Source organism: Chrysoperla carnea, chromosome 1 (assembly GCF_905475395.1).
Source record: "Chrysoperla carnea chromosome 1, inChrCarn1.1, whole genome shotgun sequence".
Classification (NCBI taxonomy): domain Eukaryota; kingdom Metazoa; phylum Arthropoda; class Insecta; order Neuroptera; family Chrysopidae; genus Chrysoperla; species Chrysoperla carnea.
Window position 1 is genome coordinate 119,359,914 of NC_058337.1, and position 18,358 is coordinate 119,378,271.

An 18,358-nucleotide genomic window follows, 5' to 3' on the forward strand; every position below is an offset into this window, starting at 1 on the left:
TAGCTTTTATTTATGTGATTAATTCCGGGACCAGGACTTCAAATTCTTGAAACTTATTAGAGTTAGGTTAATTTAACAAATTTGAAAAGTATGACCCAAATTTAGTAGAATTACATACTTGGTTTAACGAAATTAGATAAAATTTGGATGTGATAGGGCAAAATTAAATTATTTGGATTCTAATGACGTCATTAAGTTAAAAAATGCGATTTTTTTTTTATAAAACAGGCAAATTTGATCCGATCTTATCGTAATTTTTTTGGAAAAATTTCAAAAATTTAGTTCTAATTTCAAAAATTTAGTCATTGTTCGCTTCAAGTCAGACGATTGCCGCAGATGGTAATAATTTCACCAAACTATATCTAATGGTACGCTAAAAAAAATTTTCAACCAATTAAAAATTTGTAATATTTTATTCTCTTTTCAAATGCATCTTCCGTGTTCTGGAGCTTATTTAATTGCTCTAGAGCTATATGATAAAATATAAAACTGCAAAATTTATAATATTTAAAAAAATTTGTATAAACAGTATTAGACAAAATTTATTCCGATACCGGGAATCGAACCCGAGCCTCCTGGGTGAGAGCCAGGTATCCTAGCCACTAGACCATATCGGATATTGAATTTGAATATTACAAAATTTCATCATATAAAAATTTATATATATTCATATATTAAAATTTGCGGACTTTGAACCATAGTAAATTAATAAAACTTTCAAAAATACATCATCCTTGTACTTTGTCCCATAATCACCTTTGAAATAATACTGAATTTAGTCAAAACTAGTTATCATGATGAATGAATCCGATATGGTCTAGTGGCTAGGATACCTGGCTTTCACCCAGGAGGCTCGGGTTCGATTCCCGGTATCGGAATTCATGTTTTTAACAATTTTTTTTTGCTTCCCATATCGGTTGAAAACTTCTGTCGGACACTTTGTGACCAAATTTGCGTCCATGAAGTTTTGAGACTGCAAGCTATAAATTTTTTTTTACATTGATCTCTTATTATAATTGTGGGATATTGTGTCTCCGTCTACTTTAATAGATTTTTACATAAACTTAAAATGATCGGCATATTTACAGAACCTTCAAATGAAGACGAATACAAAAAGCTTCATGAATAGCTCATGAAAATGACAAGTGTAAAAGTGTAAACAAAATATTAACGAACAAACATGCATTACTACACCCTAGCGTTGGTGTAAATATCAATCTATACAGGATGTCCCTAAACACCCGCATATCCAGAAGTGATCAATTTTTAAGACGAAAAGTATTTAGACGTTTTCGATTTGATAGGATGGCTTCGAAATGATGGCTTCGTTAAATATTATTTTTAATCAGTAAGTAATTAATTTTTTTCTAATTTTTATACCAAGCAAAATTGTAGGCAATACTATGATTTACCATCCAACCATTTTTTCGAATTGGTTCATAGCGTGCATTTTTTAACCAAGGTTATCAGTATTTACAATAAAAAAGATTCAAAGTTCATAGTTTTCACAAGAAGTTTGAAAGTTTTCTCCGTAAATATTAATCTTGGCGAAAAAATGAGCTTTATTTTATTCTTTTCAACTTTGCTCATAATAAAGAGAAATTCTTAAAATAAAACAAGATAATTTACATAGCCCAAACTTGTTAAGGAATCAAAAAACTTTTCGTCTTAGAATTCCACCCACAACCCACCATTATTCTACTATAAAATAATTTTAACACCCTGTATTTTGATATCAAACACAGTTACAAACTCAAGCGATGATAAAAAAATAAAACTTTTTTATATAAAATATCATCTCAAACCAATATAAAATATGTATTGTTATGTTAGCACAGTGTTAGAATTCACTATGTTTACCTAATTCATAGACATAGAAAAAGTGCTGTGGATTCAATGTGGAAAAAGTGCACACAAAATTTTTTTCTCTCCGTTTGGAGCTTTACTGGAGCGCTCCAACCTGAACTTTTGACGTTCAAGCTAGTTATTTGACGAACGAACTTGAACGTCTATTCTTGTATTTAATGATAAGAATTTCTTGCGTTACAACAAATCGAAGAGAAATACTGAAAAACAACCATTTACACGTGACGAATGTGGTGAATACGTTATACGTCACTTGAAAAGTCAAACCCAACGATTCTTATAAAATTCCTTGTTTAAATTGTTTTTCAGATTCTGTTAATTCAGATTCTTCTTTGATATCGAGATTATGTCCCCAATCTGATTCGCCTACATCATACCAAATCTCCCAACCTGATTCACTTACACCATGCCATTTGTTCGTTTACTTACCCACACTTACTATAAAATATCAAAAAAACCAATTAGTTAAAAATTTAAGGTACCTTAACAACACGTGTTTGTCTTCCTATAATATTGTAAAAATGTTTTGGACTATATGCACGGTAAGAGTGTATACAAGCTTATCGTGAAATAATGTGTAGTTTTTAACTCTAGTGTTTCTCATACAATATACAGTGTACGAATTTTATTTAAAATTTTGTCAATACAGTTATTTCTCTTCAACCAATATACTCTAACTACAATCTTTTCTTTTCAACAATAAATAAAAAACTTGTTAAAAACACAACCTTTCCTGTGAGCCTCTTGTTAATAATCCGAACTACAATAAAGTTTATCTCGAGTTAGAGATGGTCATTCGACTTCAAATTTTTATGGTGGTTGTATTGTAATATCCTTAAAAATATAAAAAAAAAATGTAGAATTGTCTGACACTATGCTCATAGTGAAACAACAGTCATAATAGGATATTTCACTATTTTTGAAAAAGTACTTCAAAATGTTAATTTTGCTAATAATAAGCCACCAAAAATTTATTTCGGAAAAATACACTCGATTTCTTGCCAAAAACTTAAATTAAATTTTAAACCCTTTTTAAACCGTCAAAAACGCGGGCATCCAATTTGATGACGTAATATGGGTATCACTATATAAATACTTATCTATGTATATATTATACCCAGCTGTCTACACTCAACTAACTGGTGGTCTATGACTCATACCGCTTTGACATCACAGCAGGGCTTACCCGCGTTTTAGGTCACGTGATATACAGTTTAAAAATTACGATTTTTAATTTTAATATTATAAAAGAAAAAAGTGCTTTTATGACTCGAAATCAGAATATTTAAGTATATTTTTACATAAATTTTAACTTTTTTCAAATTCCATGATTTATTTTTGATTAAAGATAATACCCTATTATCGATTGCAAAATTTACCTACCGTTTACTATTCTCTAAGTCTATGAATTATACTTTGATGACAATATTCTGTATGTATATTCTCTCTTTCTCTCATCGTTTTGTTGTCCGTTTGTCGCGTGTGTTCATCTCGTCGACGCTTGGTGTCAAAAAGTATTATGTTACGAAAATGTAATTTCCGGACAATTGTGCCAACGATGAGGCAGAGCAATAGTAGCAGCAACAGTAGCATGCATATACACATACACAAACTAAATAAACACATGAAAGTGATTTTTTTTTGTAAGGTTATGTAATAGTATAATTTTTTTTTAAATAATACTTTTTTTAGAAAAATGTAATTTGTACAGGGTGAAAAAAGTTAGTTATGAACTTAAGCGATTCTCATTTAAAATGCACTACAATCTTAACTTATGTAACGGATAAGATTGCCGATACATTAAGAATGAAAAAAAAAAGTTTAAAAAAAAATTTTCCGATACCGGGAATCGAACCCGAGCCTCCTGGGTGAAAGCCAGGTATCCTAGCCACTAGACCATATCGGATGTTGAATATTAAATGATAGTTGTTTAACACACAAAATATTATTAAGTATTATTCTGGTGGACTTTGGACTTAAATAAAGTAATTTGGCACTGAAAAATGAAGTTAATTACCCTTAAAATATAATAAAATATCAAAATTATAAACAACTCTCTACTCTGTTTGATAGTAACCAATCCGATATGGTCTAGTGGCTAGGATACCTGGCTTTCACCCAGGAGGCTCGGGTTCGATTCCCGGTATCGGAATTATTTTTATTCGAAGCATATGTTTAAACTATTTTTTTAATTTGTGCATGTTGACAGATTCATGCCAGAAATTCAATTCGTATTTATCTTTTAACTTAATAAAAAGGCATACACTGCGAATTTACCGTTTTTTGAAATTATTGGGTTTTGTTAGAAACGGATAAAAAATTTTCTATCAGTGCGCTAAATGTTTTAGTTTGAAAAAACAAAAAAATTTACTTGGGATAAAACGGCCATTTTTCTCGATAATTTCGAAAGTTTCGTTTTTGATGTTTACATGGGTAATTTGAAACGAATTTTTAAACAAACAAATTTTTCCCCGAAAATTGACCTCTTTGACCCCTTCATAATTATCGAATGAATAGATCCCTTCATAATTATAGGATGGAAGACCTACCGATTTTCAACTCTCTTTTATGGTTTTTGGAGGAAACGGAAACTTATGTCTTATTTGGAACCTACATGCGGGAAAATAAAGATATTTACGAAAAATATTTTATGTTTTTGTTCTATTTCTTTCTATACGTTTTAAAAGATTCTCGAACTCATAACCTAATTAACCTACAGCCGAAAAGCTCTTGTACGAACTCGATCTCGAACCTACATTGCTACTTTACGAAGTTGTTTTTTGCGTCCTGAACATGCTTAAAGGGTTTCTGATCAGTAACCCTTTTTCGTTTTTTATCGTTAAGCAATCGTGATGACGAACAGGCAAACGGAAATGGAGTAATTAGGTAATTTTATCAACACTTATACCATAATATTTTTGTAACATCAACATTTCTAAGCGTTATGAACTTCGGACTAAAATTAACATAGTCTGATATCTTTCATATATTGGGTATAATAACTAACAATAACCCTTAGAAAATGTTCATCCCTAATAGTTAGTATATAATACCTCTAATAATCCTTGTATATCAAACAAACATACGTCATACATACACATTCCCACTAATTCCCCTCACGATATTTGCTGTTGTTAACTGGTTATTATTGGATGTGGAATATGTTTGTTATTTTTTGCTGTTGTACTATTATCGTTCTTATCTTGGACGAATAATACCCCATTTTTTTAAATAAATACAATTACAGCATCCATACCGGGTGTTCTATATAAAACGATTTATAAGTTTTTGTTCGACAATTTTCGAGTTTAGAAACAAAAATTATTATAAATGTGTTGTGGTTTCTTAATGAGCCTTTCTTTGGAGCACTCACCATAAATACCTACATGTTCAAAATCTCAATTTGCAAAAATTTTGATATTTTATTTACCCCCCATTCAAAATTCAATTTATTTTATAAAATTTTTATTAATAAAATAAACCTATTACACATATTTTTGGCCGTATGACTGACATTGATTCTTACATAACCGCTTTACAACGTTTCTTAAACCATTAAACTACGTTCAACATATTTCTGTACTTCACGCCAATATGCACTTTTTGATTCTAAATACATTTTAGCAGCTTTTGCATTCATTGGGGAATCGGGATTTGGGTCATTTAGCAAAGACTAATTAGATAGTCGAAAAACAAATGTAACAAAAAAAGGGATAGTTAAGATAATTATTGTTAATAAATAAATCTTCCGGATTTTGATAAAGCATTCGATAAATTTTTTTTTTAATGGGGTTCTTTTGTTGTAAAAAATACAGAAAAGGAGTTTTCCGGTTCCAGAATGATCTGCGCGAACTTTTGTACGCGGTTTTATCTCAACGTTTGTTTTCTTTGGTGACGTTTTCTTGAATAGCTTTGGTTCTATTGTTTGAATTGAGATGAATAAACAAAAGAATTGTTTATTAAGAATTTCTGCATCGATCTTGCCTGCTATCGAACACTGAACATAGTAAAATAATCTGAAAATTTCAAGAAAACCCCTGTAACCTCATATTTTAAACTTTCTCTGATAACTTTTCGAAAAATGAAAGAATTGAGTGGAAATTCTGGAAAAAGATGTAACTTATGATCATAAAAAAAATTGATTAGACAGCCCATTTTAACAGCTCGTAAAGTTCAGGCAAATCACCGGACTTTGCCATTTTTTGTTGTTGTAATAAATAGAGAAAAGAAGTTTTCCGGTTCCAGAACGATCCGCGTGAACTTCTGTACGCGGTTTTATCTCAACGTTTGATTTCTTTGGTGACGTTTTCTTGAATAGCTCTGGTTCTATTGATCGGATTGAGACAAATAAACAAAAGAATTGTTTATTAAGAATTTCTGCATCGACCTTGCCTGCTATAGAACACTGAACATAGTAAAATAATCTGAAAATCTCAAGAAAACCGCTGTAACTTCATATTTACAACTTTCTCTGATAAATTTTCGAAAAATTAAGGGATTGAGTGGAAATTCTGGAAAAAGATGTAACTTATGATCATGAAACAGCTCGTACAGTTCAGGCAAATCCTCGGATTTTAACTTTTTTTTAATTGCCGGTTTTTTATGTACCTTCGGATAGTTTCGATTTTTTTAAAACCTAATGATTTGAACTGTTGAAAGTTTTCGTTTTTCTCAAAATTTATGTTATATATCGGGCTAAAATTTACCACCAATTTTCATGATCATAAGTTACATCTTTTTCCAGAATTTCGTCTCAATTCCTTCATTTTACGAAAAGTTATCAGAGAAAGTTGAAAATATGAGGTTACAGCGGTCGATGCAGAAGGGTCTTGATGCTTAATCAAGAATTCTTTTTTTTAATTAGTCTCAATCCGACCAATAAAAGCAGAGCTATTCAAGAAAACGTCACCAAAGAAAACAAACGTTGAGATAAAACCACGTACAGAAGTTCGCGCGGATCGTTCCGGAACCGGATAACTCCTTTTCTCTATTTTTTACAACAAAAGAACCCTATTAAAAAAAAATTTATCGAATTCCTTATCAAAATCCGGAAGATTTATTCAACAAGGATACATAAATAAAGTAATAGAAAATTGCGTACCAAAATTGAAGTTAATATTCCAAGTACATCATATGTTGAACTCCATCGATTGCTTAAAATATCTAAACATATTGTACCATTCTCATGGATATTTGGATGAAAAATAGGCGTTGTAAAATAAACTTTAGGTGCTTTAATTGGATATTGATCACTAAATTCCATACGTAATTTAAATGTACCATCCTCGTATGGAGTATCCTCCGGACCAATGATTACTGCACGCCACACATGAAAATCACTTGTTGGAAATGCATAAATTCCAGGAACATGATCCTTCTGTAATCTACAAAAAAAAATGTGTTTTGATGTTATTATTGAAGCCGATAAGTTTTTCCGGTAAGTGAAAACAAACAATTAGGTACCTTTGTAAATCAATTTGTAATCTTTTATAAGCAATACTATTTGTAGACATTGATTTAAAATTTATTTTGCAATATTAATTTCTATCAAATGATGACGTTAAGTATTTGTTCTCAACAATTAACTCGCTGTTTATTAGTTTTTTTTTAAATTACAAGACAGAAACATTGAATTAATAAAACTCCCCAATTTATTTATAAATAGGGAATATTCATGAATTTTAAATTTGGTTCAAATATTTTTTCTTCCGTAACTTTAATGACTGGACATTTTAACTAAACCATTATTTTAGTAATTAATATCTTTTTAATTTCTTAAAATAAATTAATAAAAGTACAAATTCAGTGAAGGCATTTAAAAATTTCTAAAACGGAAATTCAAATTTTTATACAGACGTGACATAGTACGGGTTTGTCAAATTTGTTGATATACTGTATGGTATTAATTACTTACATTTTATATCGTATTTCATTAAATTATACTATTCTACGGCATTTTATTAGAAAACTTAATAATAACGAGTGTAAATTTTGTGTTGTAAATTCATTTTTTTTTAAAGTGTTAATTATACATTGAACTGTCACCAATTGACAGATCACGTACTTATACGTCATCAACAGAGAGCGGCAGAAAAATTGCATTTAAATATCTCAAAATTATAATGTATTTTAAATATTTTTTTACACTTAAATACAGCATTTTTAAGCAGTATTTATATTTTTTACTTTGTTATAACGTTGTAAACAATGAATTAAAAATAAAAAAAAATACATGAATATTCCCTATTTCCCTATAAAATTATCCTTACATGGGACATTTAAAATATAATGGGGACTGCATGCTAAGCTATGTCATTGTCATTTAGCGTTACTGCGGAAAAATACAAAACCAGTATTAAATAACTATCGCTAAACAACAATTTGAAATATTTATGTCCCATGTTTTCAAATAATAACAATTTATTTAACAAATGACAAATAATTAAAGGTCATTCAGTTGGTTTTGTCATTAAAAGAAGCGTGCAAGTAAATTCGTAGTTAAAAATTTACTTCTTGTGGTTAGCCAAGATATTTGAGAAGTTTATTGAAAGAGATTTATTGGATCTTTTCCCACAGCCAAGCTCTGAATAATGGAGTTTATGATGTCTGACCGAAATTAAAGGGGTTTACAAAGGTACTGAATGTAACCGGATTTGTGTTCTCTAATAAACAGGCTAAAATCAATTTTTTAAAAGTTTCTGTGGCCGAACTCAGAAATATGACGAGATATTATGCGTCAAGTCCCTAAGGTAATATTTAGTTAGGTATTCCAATGCTGGCAATGCATGTTGGGAAATGTGTTCAAACGTCAGTCAGGTTGTGTCAAAAAAATTAATTAATTAATTAATTCTCCTTTTCAAACTATTTTAAATTAATGATTATAACTAACTAGACTGATACCCACCCGCTTCGCTGAGTTAAAAACTAAAGATTGCTCCCGCTTATCCCTTTTCTATAACACTCGAAATAATGGTGGGGATTGTTTTACACAAGTAAAATATATGTATGGTTTTCTATTTTTTTAAATGTATACTAGTCGTAATTATTCATTGAGTATATCAGAGAAGATGGCCTTGAAATATTTTATATTTACTATTTTTACAGAAATCTGTAATTTATGGTAATTTCAAATGTCAAATTAAATTAAATTAAATTACTATTACTGGTTGATGAAAATAATTTTTTACAACGCTGATTAATTATTATCTTAGGTTATAATCTGAACATATTTCCCATCATGCATTGCACAGTTGGAATATCTTCCTATTTATTATTTTGTGATCTAAGGCACCAGATTTAAGATCTGTTCCCAAACGAGAGCGTGAATTTTAATCCTACACCTGACAAAAATTTATTTTTATTCCAATAAAAAGCAATTTATACAAAAAAAGATTAATTTTTATTAAACGATTAAATTTAATATATTTATAACAATGTTATACACACAAGATATCAAATAAAATTGTATAATAAATTTTATTATATTCTGATGATAATGAATAAATAAATAAAAGAAAAATTGATGATGCTGTAGAGAAGAATGAAGTCAAGAGAGATGAAAGAGATGGTAGATGCTATACCAGAGAGAACAAAATACAAACAAAATATCAATCATGAAAAAAAACGTTTAATCAATTAAGTCTATTGTTATATTTAAACGAATATATCGTACAACGTGCCTACATCGTACAACAGATTCAACCCTCTCTAAACGAAAACTTTTATAGATAACATACATAAATATAATAATAATAAGTTAACTAACTCTATGAATGTTCATAGATTATGCTATCTATTTATCTATATCTATCTATAGACTTTATATTCTTCTCATATTTGTGTTGTTCTATTTAATACTTTGGGTGTATTTTTTAGTTTATTATTATTTTCTTTATGGAATAATAAACTATTGAAACACTACCCTATCTACATCCCCAAATTTAACTTGAGCTTGCCCATGTGAGTCACTCTTTTGCCAAGTATTTTGAAAGGAATTGATTACGTTTTAAAATTATTGAATCTGTTCTTTAGAATTTCAAATTCATCATTTAAAAAAAACCTAGGAAATTGTTAAGTCACGCTTTTGTTTCAGTACTTAATTTTAAATTGGTGTCTTGAATCGTTCCACCACTAATATTTGAACATTTTGGGGAATAAATGGATTTTCGTAAAAAAACGAATAAAAATAATATTCCGATACCGGGAATCGAACCCGAGCCTCCTGTGTGAAAGCCAGGTATCCTAGCCACTAGACCATATCGGATGTTGACAATGAAACAATAGTTCTTTAACACTCAAAATATTACACATTCCTCTTTCTTGAACTTTGTACCCTAATAAAATAAATAGTTTGGCACTGAATCATAATCTTAATTACCCTTCAAAAAATTACAAAATATTACAAAACTATTCTAACTACTTTGTTTTTTACATCCGATATGGTCTAGTGGCTAGGATACCTGGCTCTCACCCAGGAGGCTCGGGTTCGATTCCCGGTATCGGAATATAATTTTGCAAAATCTTTTTAAATAGCCTGAGACCGAAAATATTTTTTATTAATAAATTGTTCTTCATTTGTCGTTTACCGAGAAAATTATTTGATCGATTTCTATTTAAAACTTCCTTCAGTTCAGGGATTTTGGTATTTTTAACCCTAGCACTATTAAAGGGGTGTTAATATAATAAGTTTGGCCGCTGTGTGTGTGTGTGTCTATCTATCTGTCTGTCTGTCTATCTATCTTGCGATCGTAGCGCCTAAGCGGATGAACCGATTTTTATGCTTGCTGTTTCGTTTGAAAGGTAATTTTATGGAGAGGTTTCTTAGATATGTTTCATGTACGAGTTTAAACGGTTTCCGTCGTACCCGAAAAATTTGTTGATGGTATTTTAAATTTTGTAAATTTATGTTGTTTATGTCGATTAAAAGCGATTCGGTTCTCAGTTAAAGAAAATGAATAATAAAAGACACAAATTGCCCAATAGACATATTGATATTTAATATAAATTGGCATTGAATTGCTGTCTAGGTGTGCACTTTGATTAGTGCACTCTATGACTACTAATAAAAACCATTATATAATATGTAAGATTTCAAAAAAAAATTACAATATAACATATAATGAAACCTTTAATAAAATGTTACCCGTCCATATTATATCCATACACGTGGCATTCATCTTTTCTATTTAAAAAAAAAAAAAAATAAATTCAGCTCTATTGTTGTTTGGCAAGCTCACAAACCAACAAGCAATGATGTTTTGAGTGTGATGTGTGGTATATAGTGGCGCTCCAAAGCATTATTACTGCTCTCACTAGCAATATATACTCGTTGTACATACGTCATTCATTTATATAAAGGTCTTATCTATTACAAAAGTGGCAGCCGCCTGTCCAGTCAATTCAACAATACTCCTCTATAATAATAATATGTAACTAAAAAGTCTTATATTACCAACATTGAACATTAAACACCACATATATAGTTAGTTACTAGTATGTGTAAAAAGTTATCCTCATCACTATCATGTGTATGTATAAAATAATAAAATAAAAAAAAAAGCTAAACGCATTATTCGGGCCCTATTATTCTCATATTTATTACAACACACATACCAATGTGATATAACAATAAAGAGTCTGGGAAGTGTGAATTAGATTCATCCATCTAAGATTCCATATCTTAGATGCGTTTATAGAATGATTTTCGCACTAGAAATGTGATTAGTATCTAACAATACATCCGATATGGTCTAGTGGCTAGGATACCTGGCTCTCACCCAGGGGGCTCGGGTTCGATTCCCGGTATCGGAATTATATTTTTATTCTTTCTTCATAACAGGTATATAATGATTTTACTACAAGAAATTTGATTGGTGCTTGTTACAATCCGATATGGTCTAGTGGCTAGGATACCTGGCTTTCACCCAGGAGGCTCGGGTTCGATTCCCGGTATCGGAATAATATTTTTATTCTTTCTTCATAACTGTATAATGAAATTTCTAGAAAAAATTTGATTGGTTTTTATCACAATCCGATATGGTCTAGTGGCTAGGATACCTGGCTTTCACCCAAGAGGCTCGGGTTCGATTCCCAGTATCGGAATAATATTTTTATTCTTTTTTTTATCCTTTTTTCATAACAGGAATATATTTTAAAACCATCAAATGATTCGAATGGGTGGTATTTGTCGATATAAAAGTTAGTAGTGTTATTCACTTTAAATTGCGATTCGATTTTATTTCTGACAGATTGCCAACTATATGTTCAAAACAATAAAAATCTCTGTTCAGAAAAACGCTCCAATGATGGCGATGTGATCGAGCAGCAATCTTAAAGAAATACTAACAAATGTAAATGTCTTACATATTTTTCAACTGTTTACGATATGCCGATTTAGCATATTCGAACTTTAACCGATTGCAAAAGAAATGTTAACATCTGGTTAGAAACCCTATAAAGTCGTATGTATATACTTATATAATAGAATAAGGTTCAAAAAATTTTCGTTGTTAGACAGAACGTGAATTTTCATTAAAAAATCCAAAAGTTTTTACTTACTTTACTTTTTTTTTAGTATTGTTTGTTTTGTACAGATTTGGAGCTTTGAAATCTTGTTCCATAATGACCGATTGACATGATATATTTTAATTGAACCCGGAAATTTTGCACTCTTGCTCAAAAACCACGATTTCGACGTTCTTGGTTATCTTACTTACCTTATCGTAATACCGTATACTGCCGCGAATCTTCGTCTCTTCTTTGACCCTCTGTTCTGCAGTGTTTGTGAAAAATTGTTAAAAGAAACTCGGTTTTTGTGAGAAAGTAAAAAACTTTTAATAAAATAGCATTTTTATTATCTTTTAGCTAATAGTTTTAACTTGTGTGACATAAAATCAAGACATTTCCTTAATCCTTAGAACCCGGCATTGTTTACTCTCTAATCTTGTAACAGCTTTACACTCCGTAATTTCGTCTCTGCAGAAGAATCTTATAGCTCGTCAAAGTTTGTCTTAAAGATGATTTTATAATCAATGACTAGGTACGCGAGGCCAGATAAAAGTTACTAAATCATTGTTGAACGATCCAACTTGAGATACGTTCATCATTTTAATTAGGATGCGTTCAAAAACTAACAGATTTTTCTGGTACGGAATCCTTACAACAATAATAAACAAACCACACTCATATTGAAATTGGATGATAACTATCGTGAAAAGAGAATTGTGTGAGCAACTTATTTAATGTTCAAATTGACGACGACACTCTACACAAAACGTTAAAAATGTTCACTTCTTTTACAAAAAAAAGAAACACTTTAAACCCAAACAGCTATAAGCTAGCTACTGGTTAATAATGGTTATAAATGTATTTTATTAACCATACACACTCACATATGTAGTTGGTATAACGTATAAATATAAACGAAGTGAAAAAGATCTTTAACGACTGATAAAAACGTAGAAACAAGTAAAATCATTATAAAACAAAATTTATAATACGATAACGACCAAATACACTATCAGTTGTTGGCTTGACGCAGAGAGTTCTATTAAGTATGGGGGCAGATGTAGTATTTGACAATCATTTCAGAAGGACTGAAAATTTAAGAAGCTCGTGGCAAAGTGTAACAGCTTGAATGCAGTTGATTTTTAACCCCAGAACTAAAAAAAAGGGTGTTATTAATTGATTGCAATGTGTGTGTGTGTGTCTGTCTGTGGCATCATAGCGCCTAAACGGATAAACCGCTTTTAAAGATTTTGCTTTCGTTTGAAAGGTAATTTAACGGATAGTGTTCTTAGCTATGTTTTAAGTGGGAGTTTAGGGTCTCGTACTCGAAAAATTTGTCGGGGGTTTTTTAAATTATGTAAATTTTACTTGTTGCCAAGACCTTGTACATTCAACCTGTAACAACATCCCTGCAAGCATGACTTTCAAGAAGCGTTTCCTAATTTTAGTTTAGTTCTAAAAATATACTGCATATTACCAAAGACATCTGCAACCCGAAAGCAAAGCTTCTGCAAACAGAAACTAATTAAAACAGATCTGTGTCCAAGAATGAGTCAGTAACATCTATCTGGTTTTGTGTACTTGGCCATGGATTATAATGCTGTCTCTAGGTCGAAAGCTGTTGCAAGATTAGAGAAGAAAAAATGATCCTAAAGATTAAAGCAATGTCTTGATTGTCCATTGTATTTCCAGGTTATATGTGCCTATGTTCTCAGTTCTCCGGGTCAGCTAGTAGGTAACAAAGTCCAGGTATAAAATTTAAATTTCGTCAAAATGTAAAACTGAAGTGGAGACAAACCAAAATTTTGGGTGGACAAATCATGACAACGAATCTCCACATCTTCATTTTGTAAAAATTTGAATTTGGGGGTGCTGTTGTTATGATTTTTAACTGAAACATAGCTTTCAATTGAAGAGTAAGCAAAATTTTTGGGTGTTCAAATGTTAATAATTAAGGGACAAACAGCATTTTATAAAAATTCACATTTGGGGGTGCTATTTTCACGGAGTACACAAAGGTGCCAAGAACGATTTTTAATAACAGTCTCACAAACTCTCGCTCGTTTTGAAATAACTGTCAAATACTACGTCAGGCCCTAGACCTGTATCTATACTGCTGAGGCTGAGTTCTGTGTAGATAATATGCAAACGTATATAAAAATTTTAAATAAAATATATTACTTATAATAAGGATGATACTTGTGACATACAACAACGGATGTCATTTGATGTTTTATATATAAATAATATGTTGATAAATTTTTTTTTTTGCTAGTTCTCTTTTAACTTCTTTTTGCCTGATGCTTGCACAATTTATTTATAATTTAGTGGAAATAAATTACAATTTTTTGAGAATTTAATTTCATATAAATTACTATTTCATATAAATTGCTTTTTAAATTGCGTATATCGTTATTTTTTCAACGGTAGTTTTTTTTATAAAATAAAATTTAATAAAAAAATAATTTTGTCAAAATTATAACGAGATTTCTTTCTCTTCCCAATATTATCACTTTTTTTTTTGTATTTCTGATCCCATTATCCCATGAAATATCCAGAAATCCATATTATAAAACTGTTATTATTATTACAACAGACTTGTAAGAAGGTATATACAGGATTTTCAAAAAGTTCGAGACCTTCTCTGAATTTAGAATATAATGATTGAAAAAAATATGACCAAGATAAAAATAGCAGAATTTCGCTCGTAGAGCGTTTTTTTTGACATAGAGTATACAATCTAATAGTGGTCTTTTGGATATGAACTTAATCTTGACCATGAAAATTATTTCAAGGTCAAGTCGATTTTTAAAATGATTACTTATTCAGTTCTTGATTATAAAAGTTGTCGCAAAGCTTTGCATGATATAAATTAAAAAGTCACAAGTAGTGCCCCAGAACAAAAATTCGATGCAAACAGACGTAAAAACGTGCGTTAAATGTATTTAGTTTCTTTTTTATTTAAATTCCAAGTTATGAAAACCATTCAGAAATTTTATTATAATCCATTTAAAGTGAATTTATCAAAATCATCATCAAAATAATAATTAAATCATTTAAGGTAGTACTATCGGTAATAGACTTTGCATTCAGAATTTAATAAAACGTGAACGTCCAGTTTTGTGAAATAAAATAAAATCTGTAATTTCTCATAATGATCAATGTTAAAATATCTTTTTTTCAGTGCTCTGAAGGTGCCTAAAAATTTAACTGGTTAATTATGATATAATAATGACCAACTATGCCAAGTTTCATTAAATTCTGAATGCAAAGTCTATTACCGATAGTACTACGTTAAGAATTCAATTTAAAAAAATTGATTTGACCTTGAAGTGACTTCCATAGTCAATGTTAAGGTCAAATCCAAGGTCCCTATTAGATTGTACGAGCAAAATCGTGCAACTTTTTTCTTGGTAATTTTTCTTACATCATAATTTACTAAAATTAAGGGGGAGTCTCGAACTTTTTGAACACCCCATATATCTATTTTTATAATACAAATAAAAGCTATAGCTTAAATATCACAAAAACCAATATGATGGCATTAAAGTGTAATCCATGTTCTAACTTGGCCAAAAAAAAAGAAACTTTACTCCAGATATATTATTATTAACACACAATACATATTATGAACCAGGATACCAAACCTTGTCTATCCAAGTATAGTAGTAGCTAGGTATGTATGAGTAAATGTATATAACGAACGATAAACGATATTACTAAACGATTTGTGTCGTTTTTATATTGGTCAATAAAATTCAACATCAAGAGTTTTTATTTGGTCTACTATATGTGTGCTTGTGTGTATGTATTATGTGTGTACATGTAACTAGTTTGAGTTTAACGAGCAAAATTATTAACAGAGATGAACTTATTTTCATCTATGGGTATGGGTATGGAGGTTAGCGATCCATGCTCAAGCATCGGGCCTCGAAGCAATGGTTCAGAGCACCTAGCCAAATAGACCGTTGAACTCTATCCCCGCTACGCTTTTCAGTGACTATTATAACCAACTGATGTATTGAGACCCAGGATTTGCCTAGCGCTGAGTTTCCTAATTTCTTCTGGTTCGACTATGGCCGGACCAAAAGATTTCCTTCGCTGCTGTATGAGCGCAGGGCAGTAACAAAGAAAGTGGATCGATGTTTCTTCTGAATTTTCTCCGCGTCTGTCACACGCGGGAGATTGTCTTTTTCCAATCTGATATTGGAACTTGTTCAGGTTATCATGCCCTGTGTGTAACTCTACGATGACTCTAATATCAGCTCTGTTTAGTTTCAAGATCTCCTCGGCTCTGTTACCGAGCGAGTTTCCTTCAACCAACAGGCTTTTGGCGATTCGATTTATTTTCATCTAAGTTTGGGGATATTATTATTCTCCAAACAGGAGTAATCCGGTTATTTCACTTTTGTTAATGAACTTGATCGATTTTCGAGTAGCATTTTAATTTTTGGAAACAAAAACAGCATACAAATTTTATATTTAGGTACTATTTTTACCATTTTTATTCCCTTAGATATTGGACTTCTCAGTTGAATTGGTAATAAATAGTACATGGAAATGCAAAATTGATTTCATTTTTACACCCTATTTTTCAACTAGTAGTTTCTGCCTGTCTGCATGTCTGCCTGTGGATTGATTTTTAACCCTTTTTCCGTGATTCAATCGAGCTAAAACTTTGCAGGCAGACTCGTGAAACTTCTTTAAACAACCTTTTTTCGTTTAAAAGGAAAAGAGTATAAAAAACCTAGGTTTGTATGGATTAGTTTTTTAGAAAAGGAATTTTTATTTTTATTTTATCTCATATCTATAATTTACAAAATTTAAGAAACTTGTTCTTTAAAACCTTTTCCAAACTGAGCCGAATTTGAAGATCATCGTCAATTTTTTAGTTTTTTCGGGTACGGAACTCTAAAATTGCACTTGAAACATACCTAAGAACACTTTCCATTAAACTGCCCTTCAAACGAAACAAAAATATCAAAATCGATTGGCCCGTTTAGGCGCTACGATTCCGCAGACAGATAGACAGACTGACACACAATTAGCGTTCAAACTTATAACACCCCCCTTTTTTTAATTCAGGGGTTAACAAAAAAAGAAATACAAAGTGGTAAACTATGCAGACAAACTTTTTTGTCAAAGGGCTAGTAGCATAAAAAAGGGTGTTTATTGCTGGTATACTTGCACAGACCACCATAAAATTGATTTTCCACATTAATCAGTCCCTCGTTTAGCTCCTTATTTTTCAATTGAATAAAAATTCGACAAAATTCATGCAAAACGGATGAACCTTTTTAATTTTTTGTTTGTTTGAAAGGTAATTTGATCGAGAGTGTTGTATGCTGCAAGAAAGTCTTAAAGAGTTCCTTACTTTATCTTTAAAACAAAATTAAAATGGTTGAATCCTTTTAGGAGCTACGATGCTTAAGACAGACATATAGATACGCATTCGCTTTAAACTTATAACACCCCTCTTAGTGTTAATCAAGGGTTGAAAATAAATCCGATCCTGTACAACTATTCTAGTAAAAATCCACCATCAAAATACAATATTATCAAAGTACCCATTATTAAAACGTGCATTGAATGGATAACAACAATTTTTTTTTGCGCAAGCGTTATATTCTTCCTAGATTTTCCTACCCAAATAATATTGCGAGGTCTCCATGTCTCTCTATATACATACAATATTGTATATATATGAGGCTTATATATAGAAATCCTCAACACAAGCCTCATAATATTATAGTAACATCCCTATATATTATAAATGTGAAAGTAAGGATGTTTGTTTGTTTGTTTGTTTGTTACGCTTTCACGCTAAAATTAGCGAATTGTTTTTACTGAAACTGTACAGCAATATAGTTGATATATCAGAATAAAACATGAACTATAATTTATAAAGATCTATTTAAAACAAGTGAAAACAAACAATTGACTGAGTTAATTGTTGAAATACCATGCATAGTCAGTGTTGATTTCT

General features: G+C 30.6%; 1 protein-coding gene and 7 non-coding genes across 8 annotated transcripts; 5 read left to right on the plus strand and 3 right to left on the minus strand.

The window, feature by feature from the left end:
- Positions 1-545: 545 nt before the first annotated feature.
- Positions 546-617, minus strand: Trnae-cuc. Its single transcript has one exon. It is a non-coding gene; the product is annotated as a tRNA-Glu (tRNA).
- A 189-nt stretch (positions 618-806) lies between these two features.
- Trnae-uuc lies at positions 807-878 on the plus strand. The gene has a single exon. It is a non-coding gene; the product is annotated as a tRNA-Glu (tRNA).
- Positions 879-3,700: 2,822 nt separating this feature from the next.
- Positions 3,701-3,772, minus strand: Trnae-uuc. The gene has a single exon. It is a non-coding gene; the product is annotated as a tRNA-Glu (tRNA).
- A 174-nt stretch (positions 3,773-3,946) lies between these two features.
- Positions 3,947-4,018, plus strand: Trnae-uuc. Its single transcript has one exon. It is a non-coding gene; the product is annotated as a tRNA-Glu (tRNA).
- Positions 4,019-5,372: 1,354 nt separating this feature from the next.
- LOC123306013 (ubiquitin-conjugating enzyme E2 2-like) lies at positions 5,373-7,403 on the minus strand. The gene is made up of 3 exons (XM_044887874.1): positions 7,330-7,403; positions 6,968-7,250; positions 5,373-5,539 (listed from the first exon to the last, which is right to left on the minus strand). Exons 1-3 carry the CDS (start codon positions 7,377-7,379, stop codon positions 5,414-5,416), a joined length of 459 nt encoding a protein of 152 aa, XP_044743809.1. The 5' UTR covers positions 7,380-7,403; the 3' UTR covers positions 5,373-5,413.
- A 2,895-nt stretch (positions 7,404-10,298) lies between these two features.
- On the plus strand, positions 10,299-10,370 carry Trnae-cuc. The gene has a single exon. It is a non-coding gene; the product is annotated as a tRNA-Glu (tRNA).
- Positions 10,371-11,604: 1,234 nt separating this feature from the next.
- Positions 11,605-11,676, plus strand: Trnae-cuc. Its single transcript has one exon. It is a non-coding gene; the product is annotated as a tRNA-Glu (tRNA).
- Positions 11,677-11,751: 75 nt separating this feature from the next.
- On the plus strand, positions 11,752-11,823 carry Trnae-uuc. Its single transcript has one exon. It is a non-coding gene; the product is annotated as a tRNA-Glu (tRNA).
- The last annotated feature ends 6,535 nt before the right edge of the window (positions 11,824-18,358 follow it).

Coding starts and splice junctions, on each gene's coding strand:
- LOC123306013 (XM_044887874.1), bottom strand. CDS start 7,379: ATGTCTACAAATAGTATTGCTTATAAAAGATTACAAATTGATTTACAA. Junction 7,251..7,329: donor TTACAAATTGATTTACAAAG/GTACCTAATTGT, acceptor TTTTTTTTGTAG/ATTACAGAAGGATCATGTTC. Junction 5,540..6,967: donor GAATATTAACTTCAATTTTG/GTACGCAATTTT, acceptor CTATCTAATTAG/TCTTTGCTAAATGACCCAAA.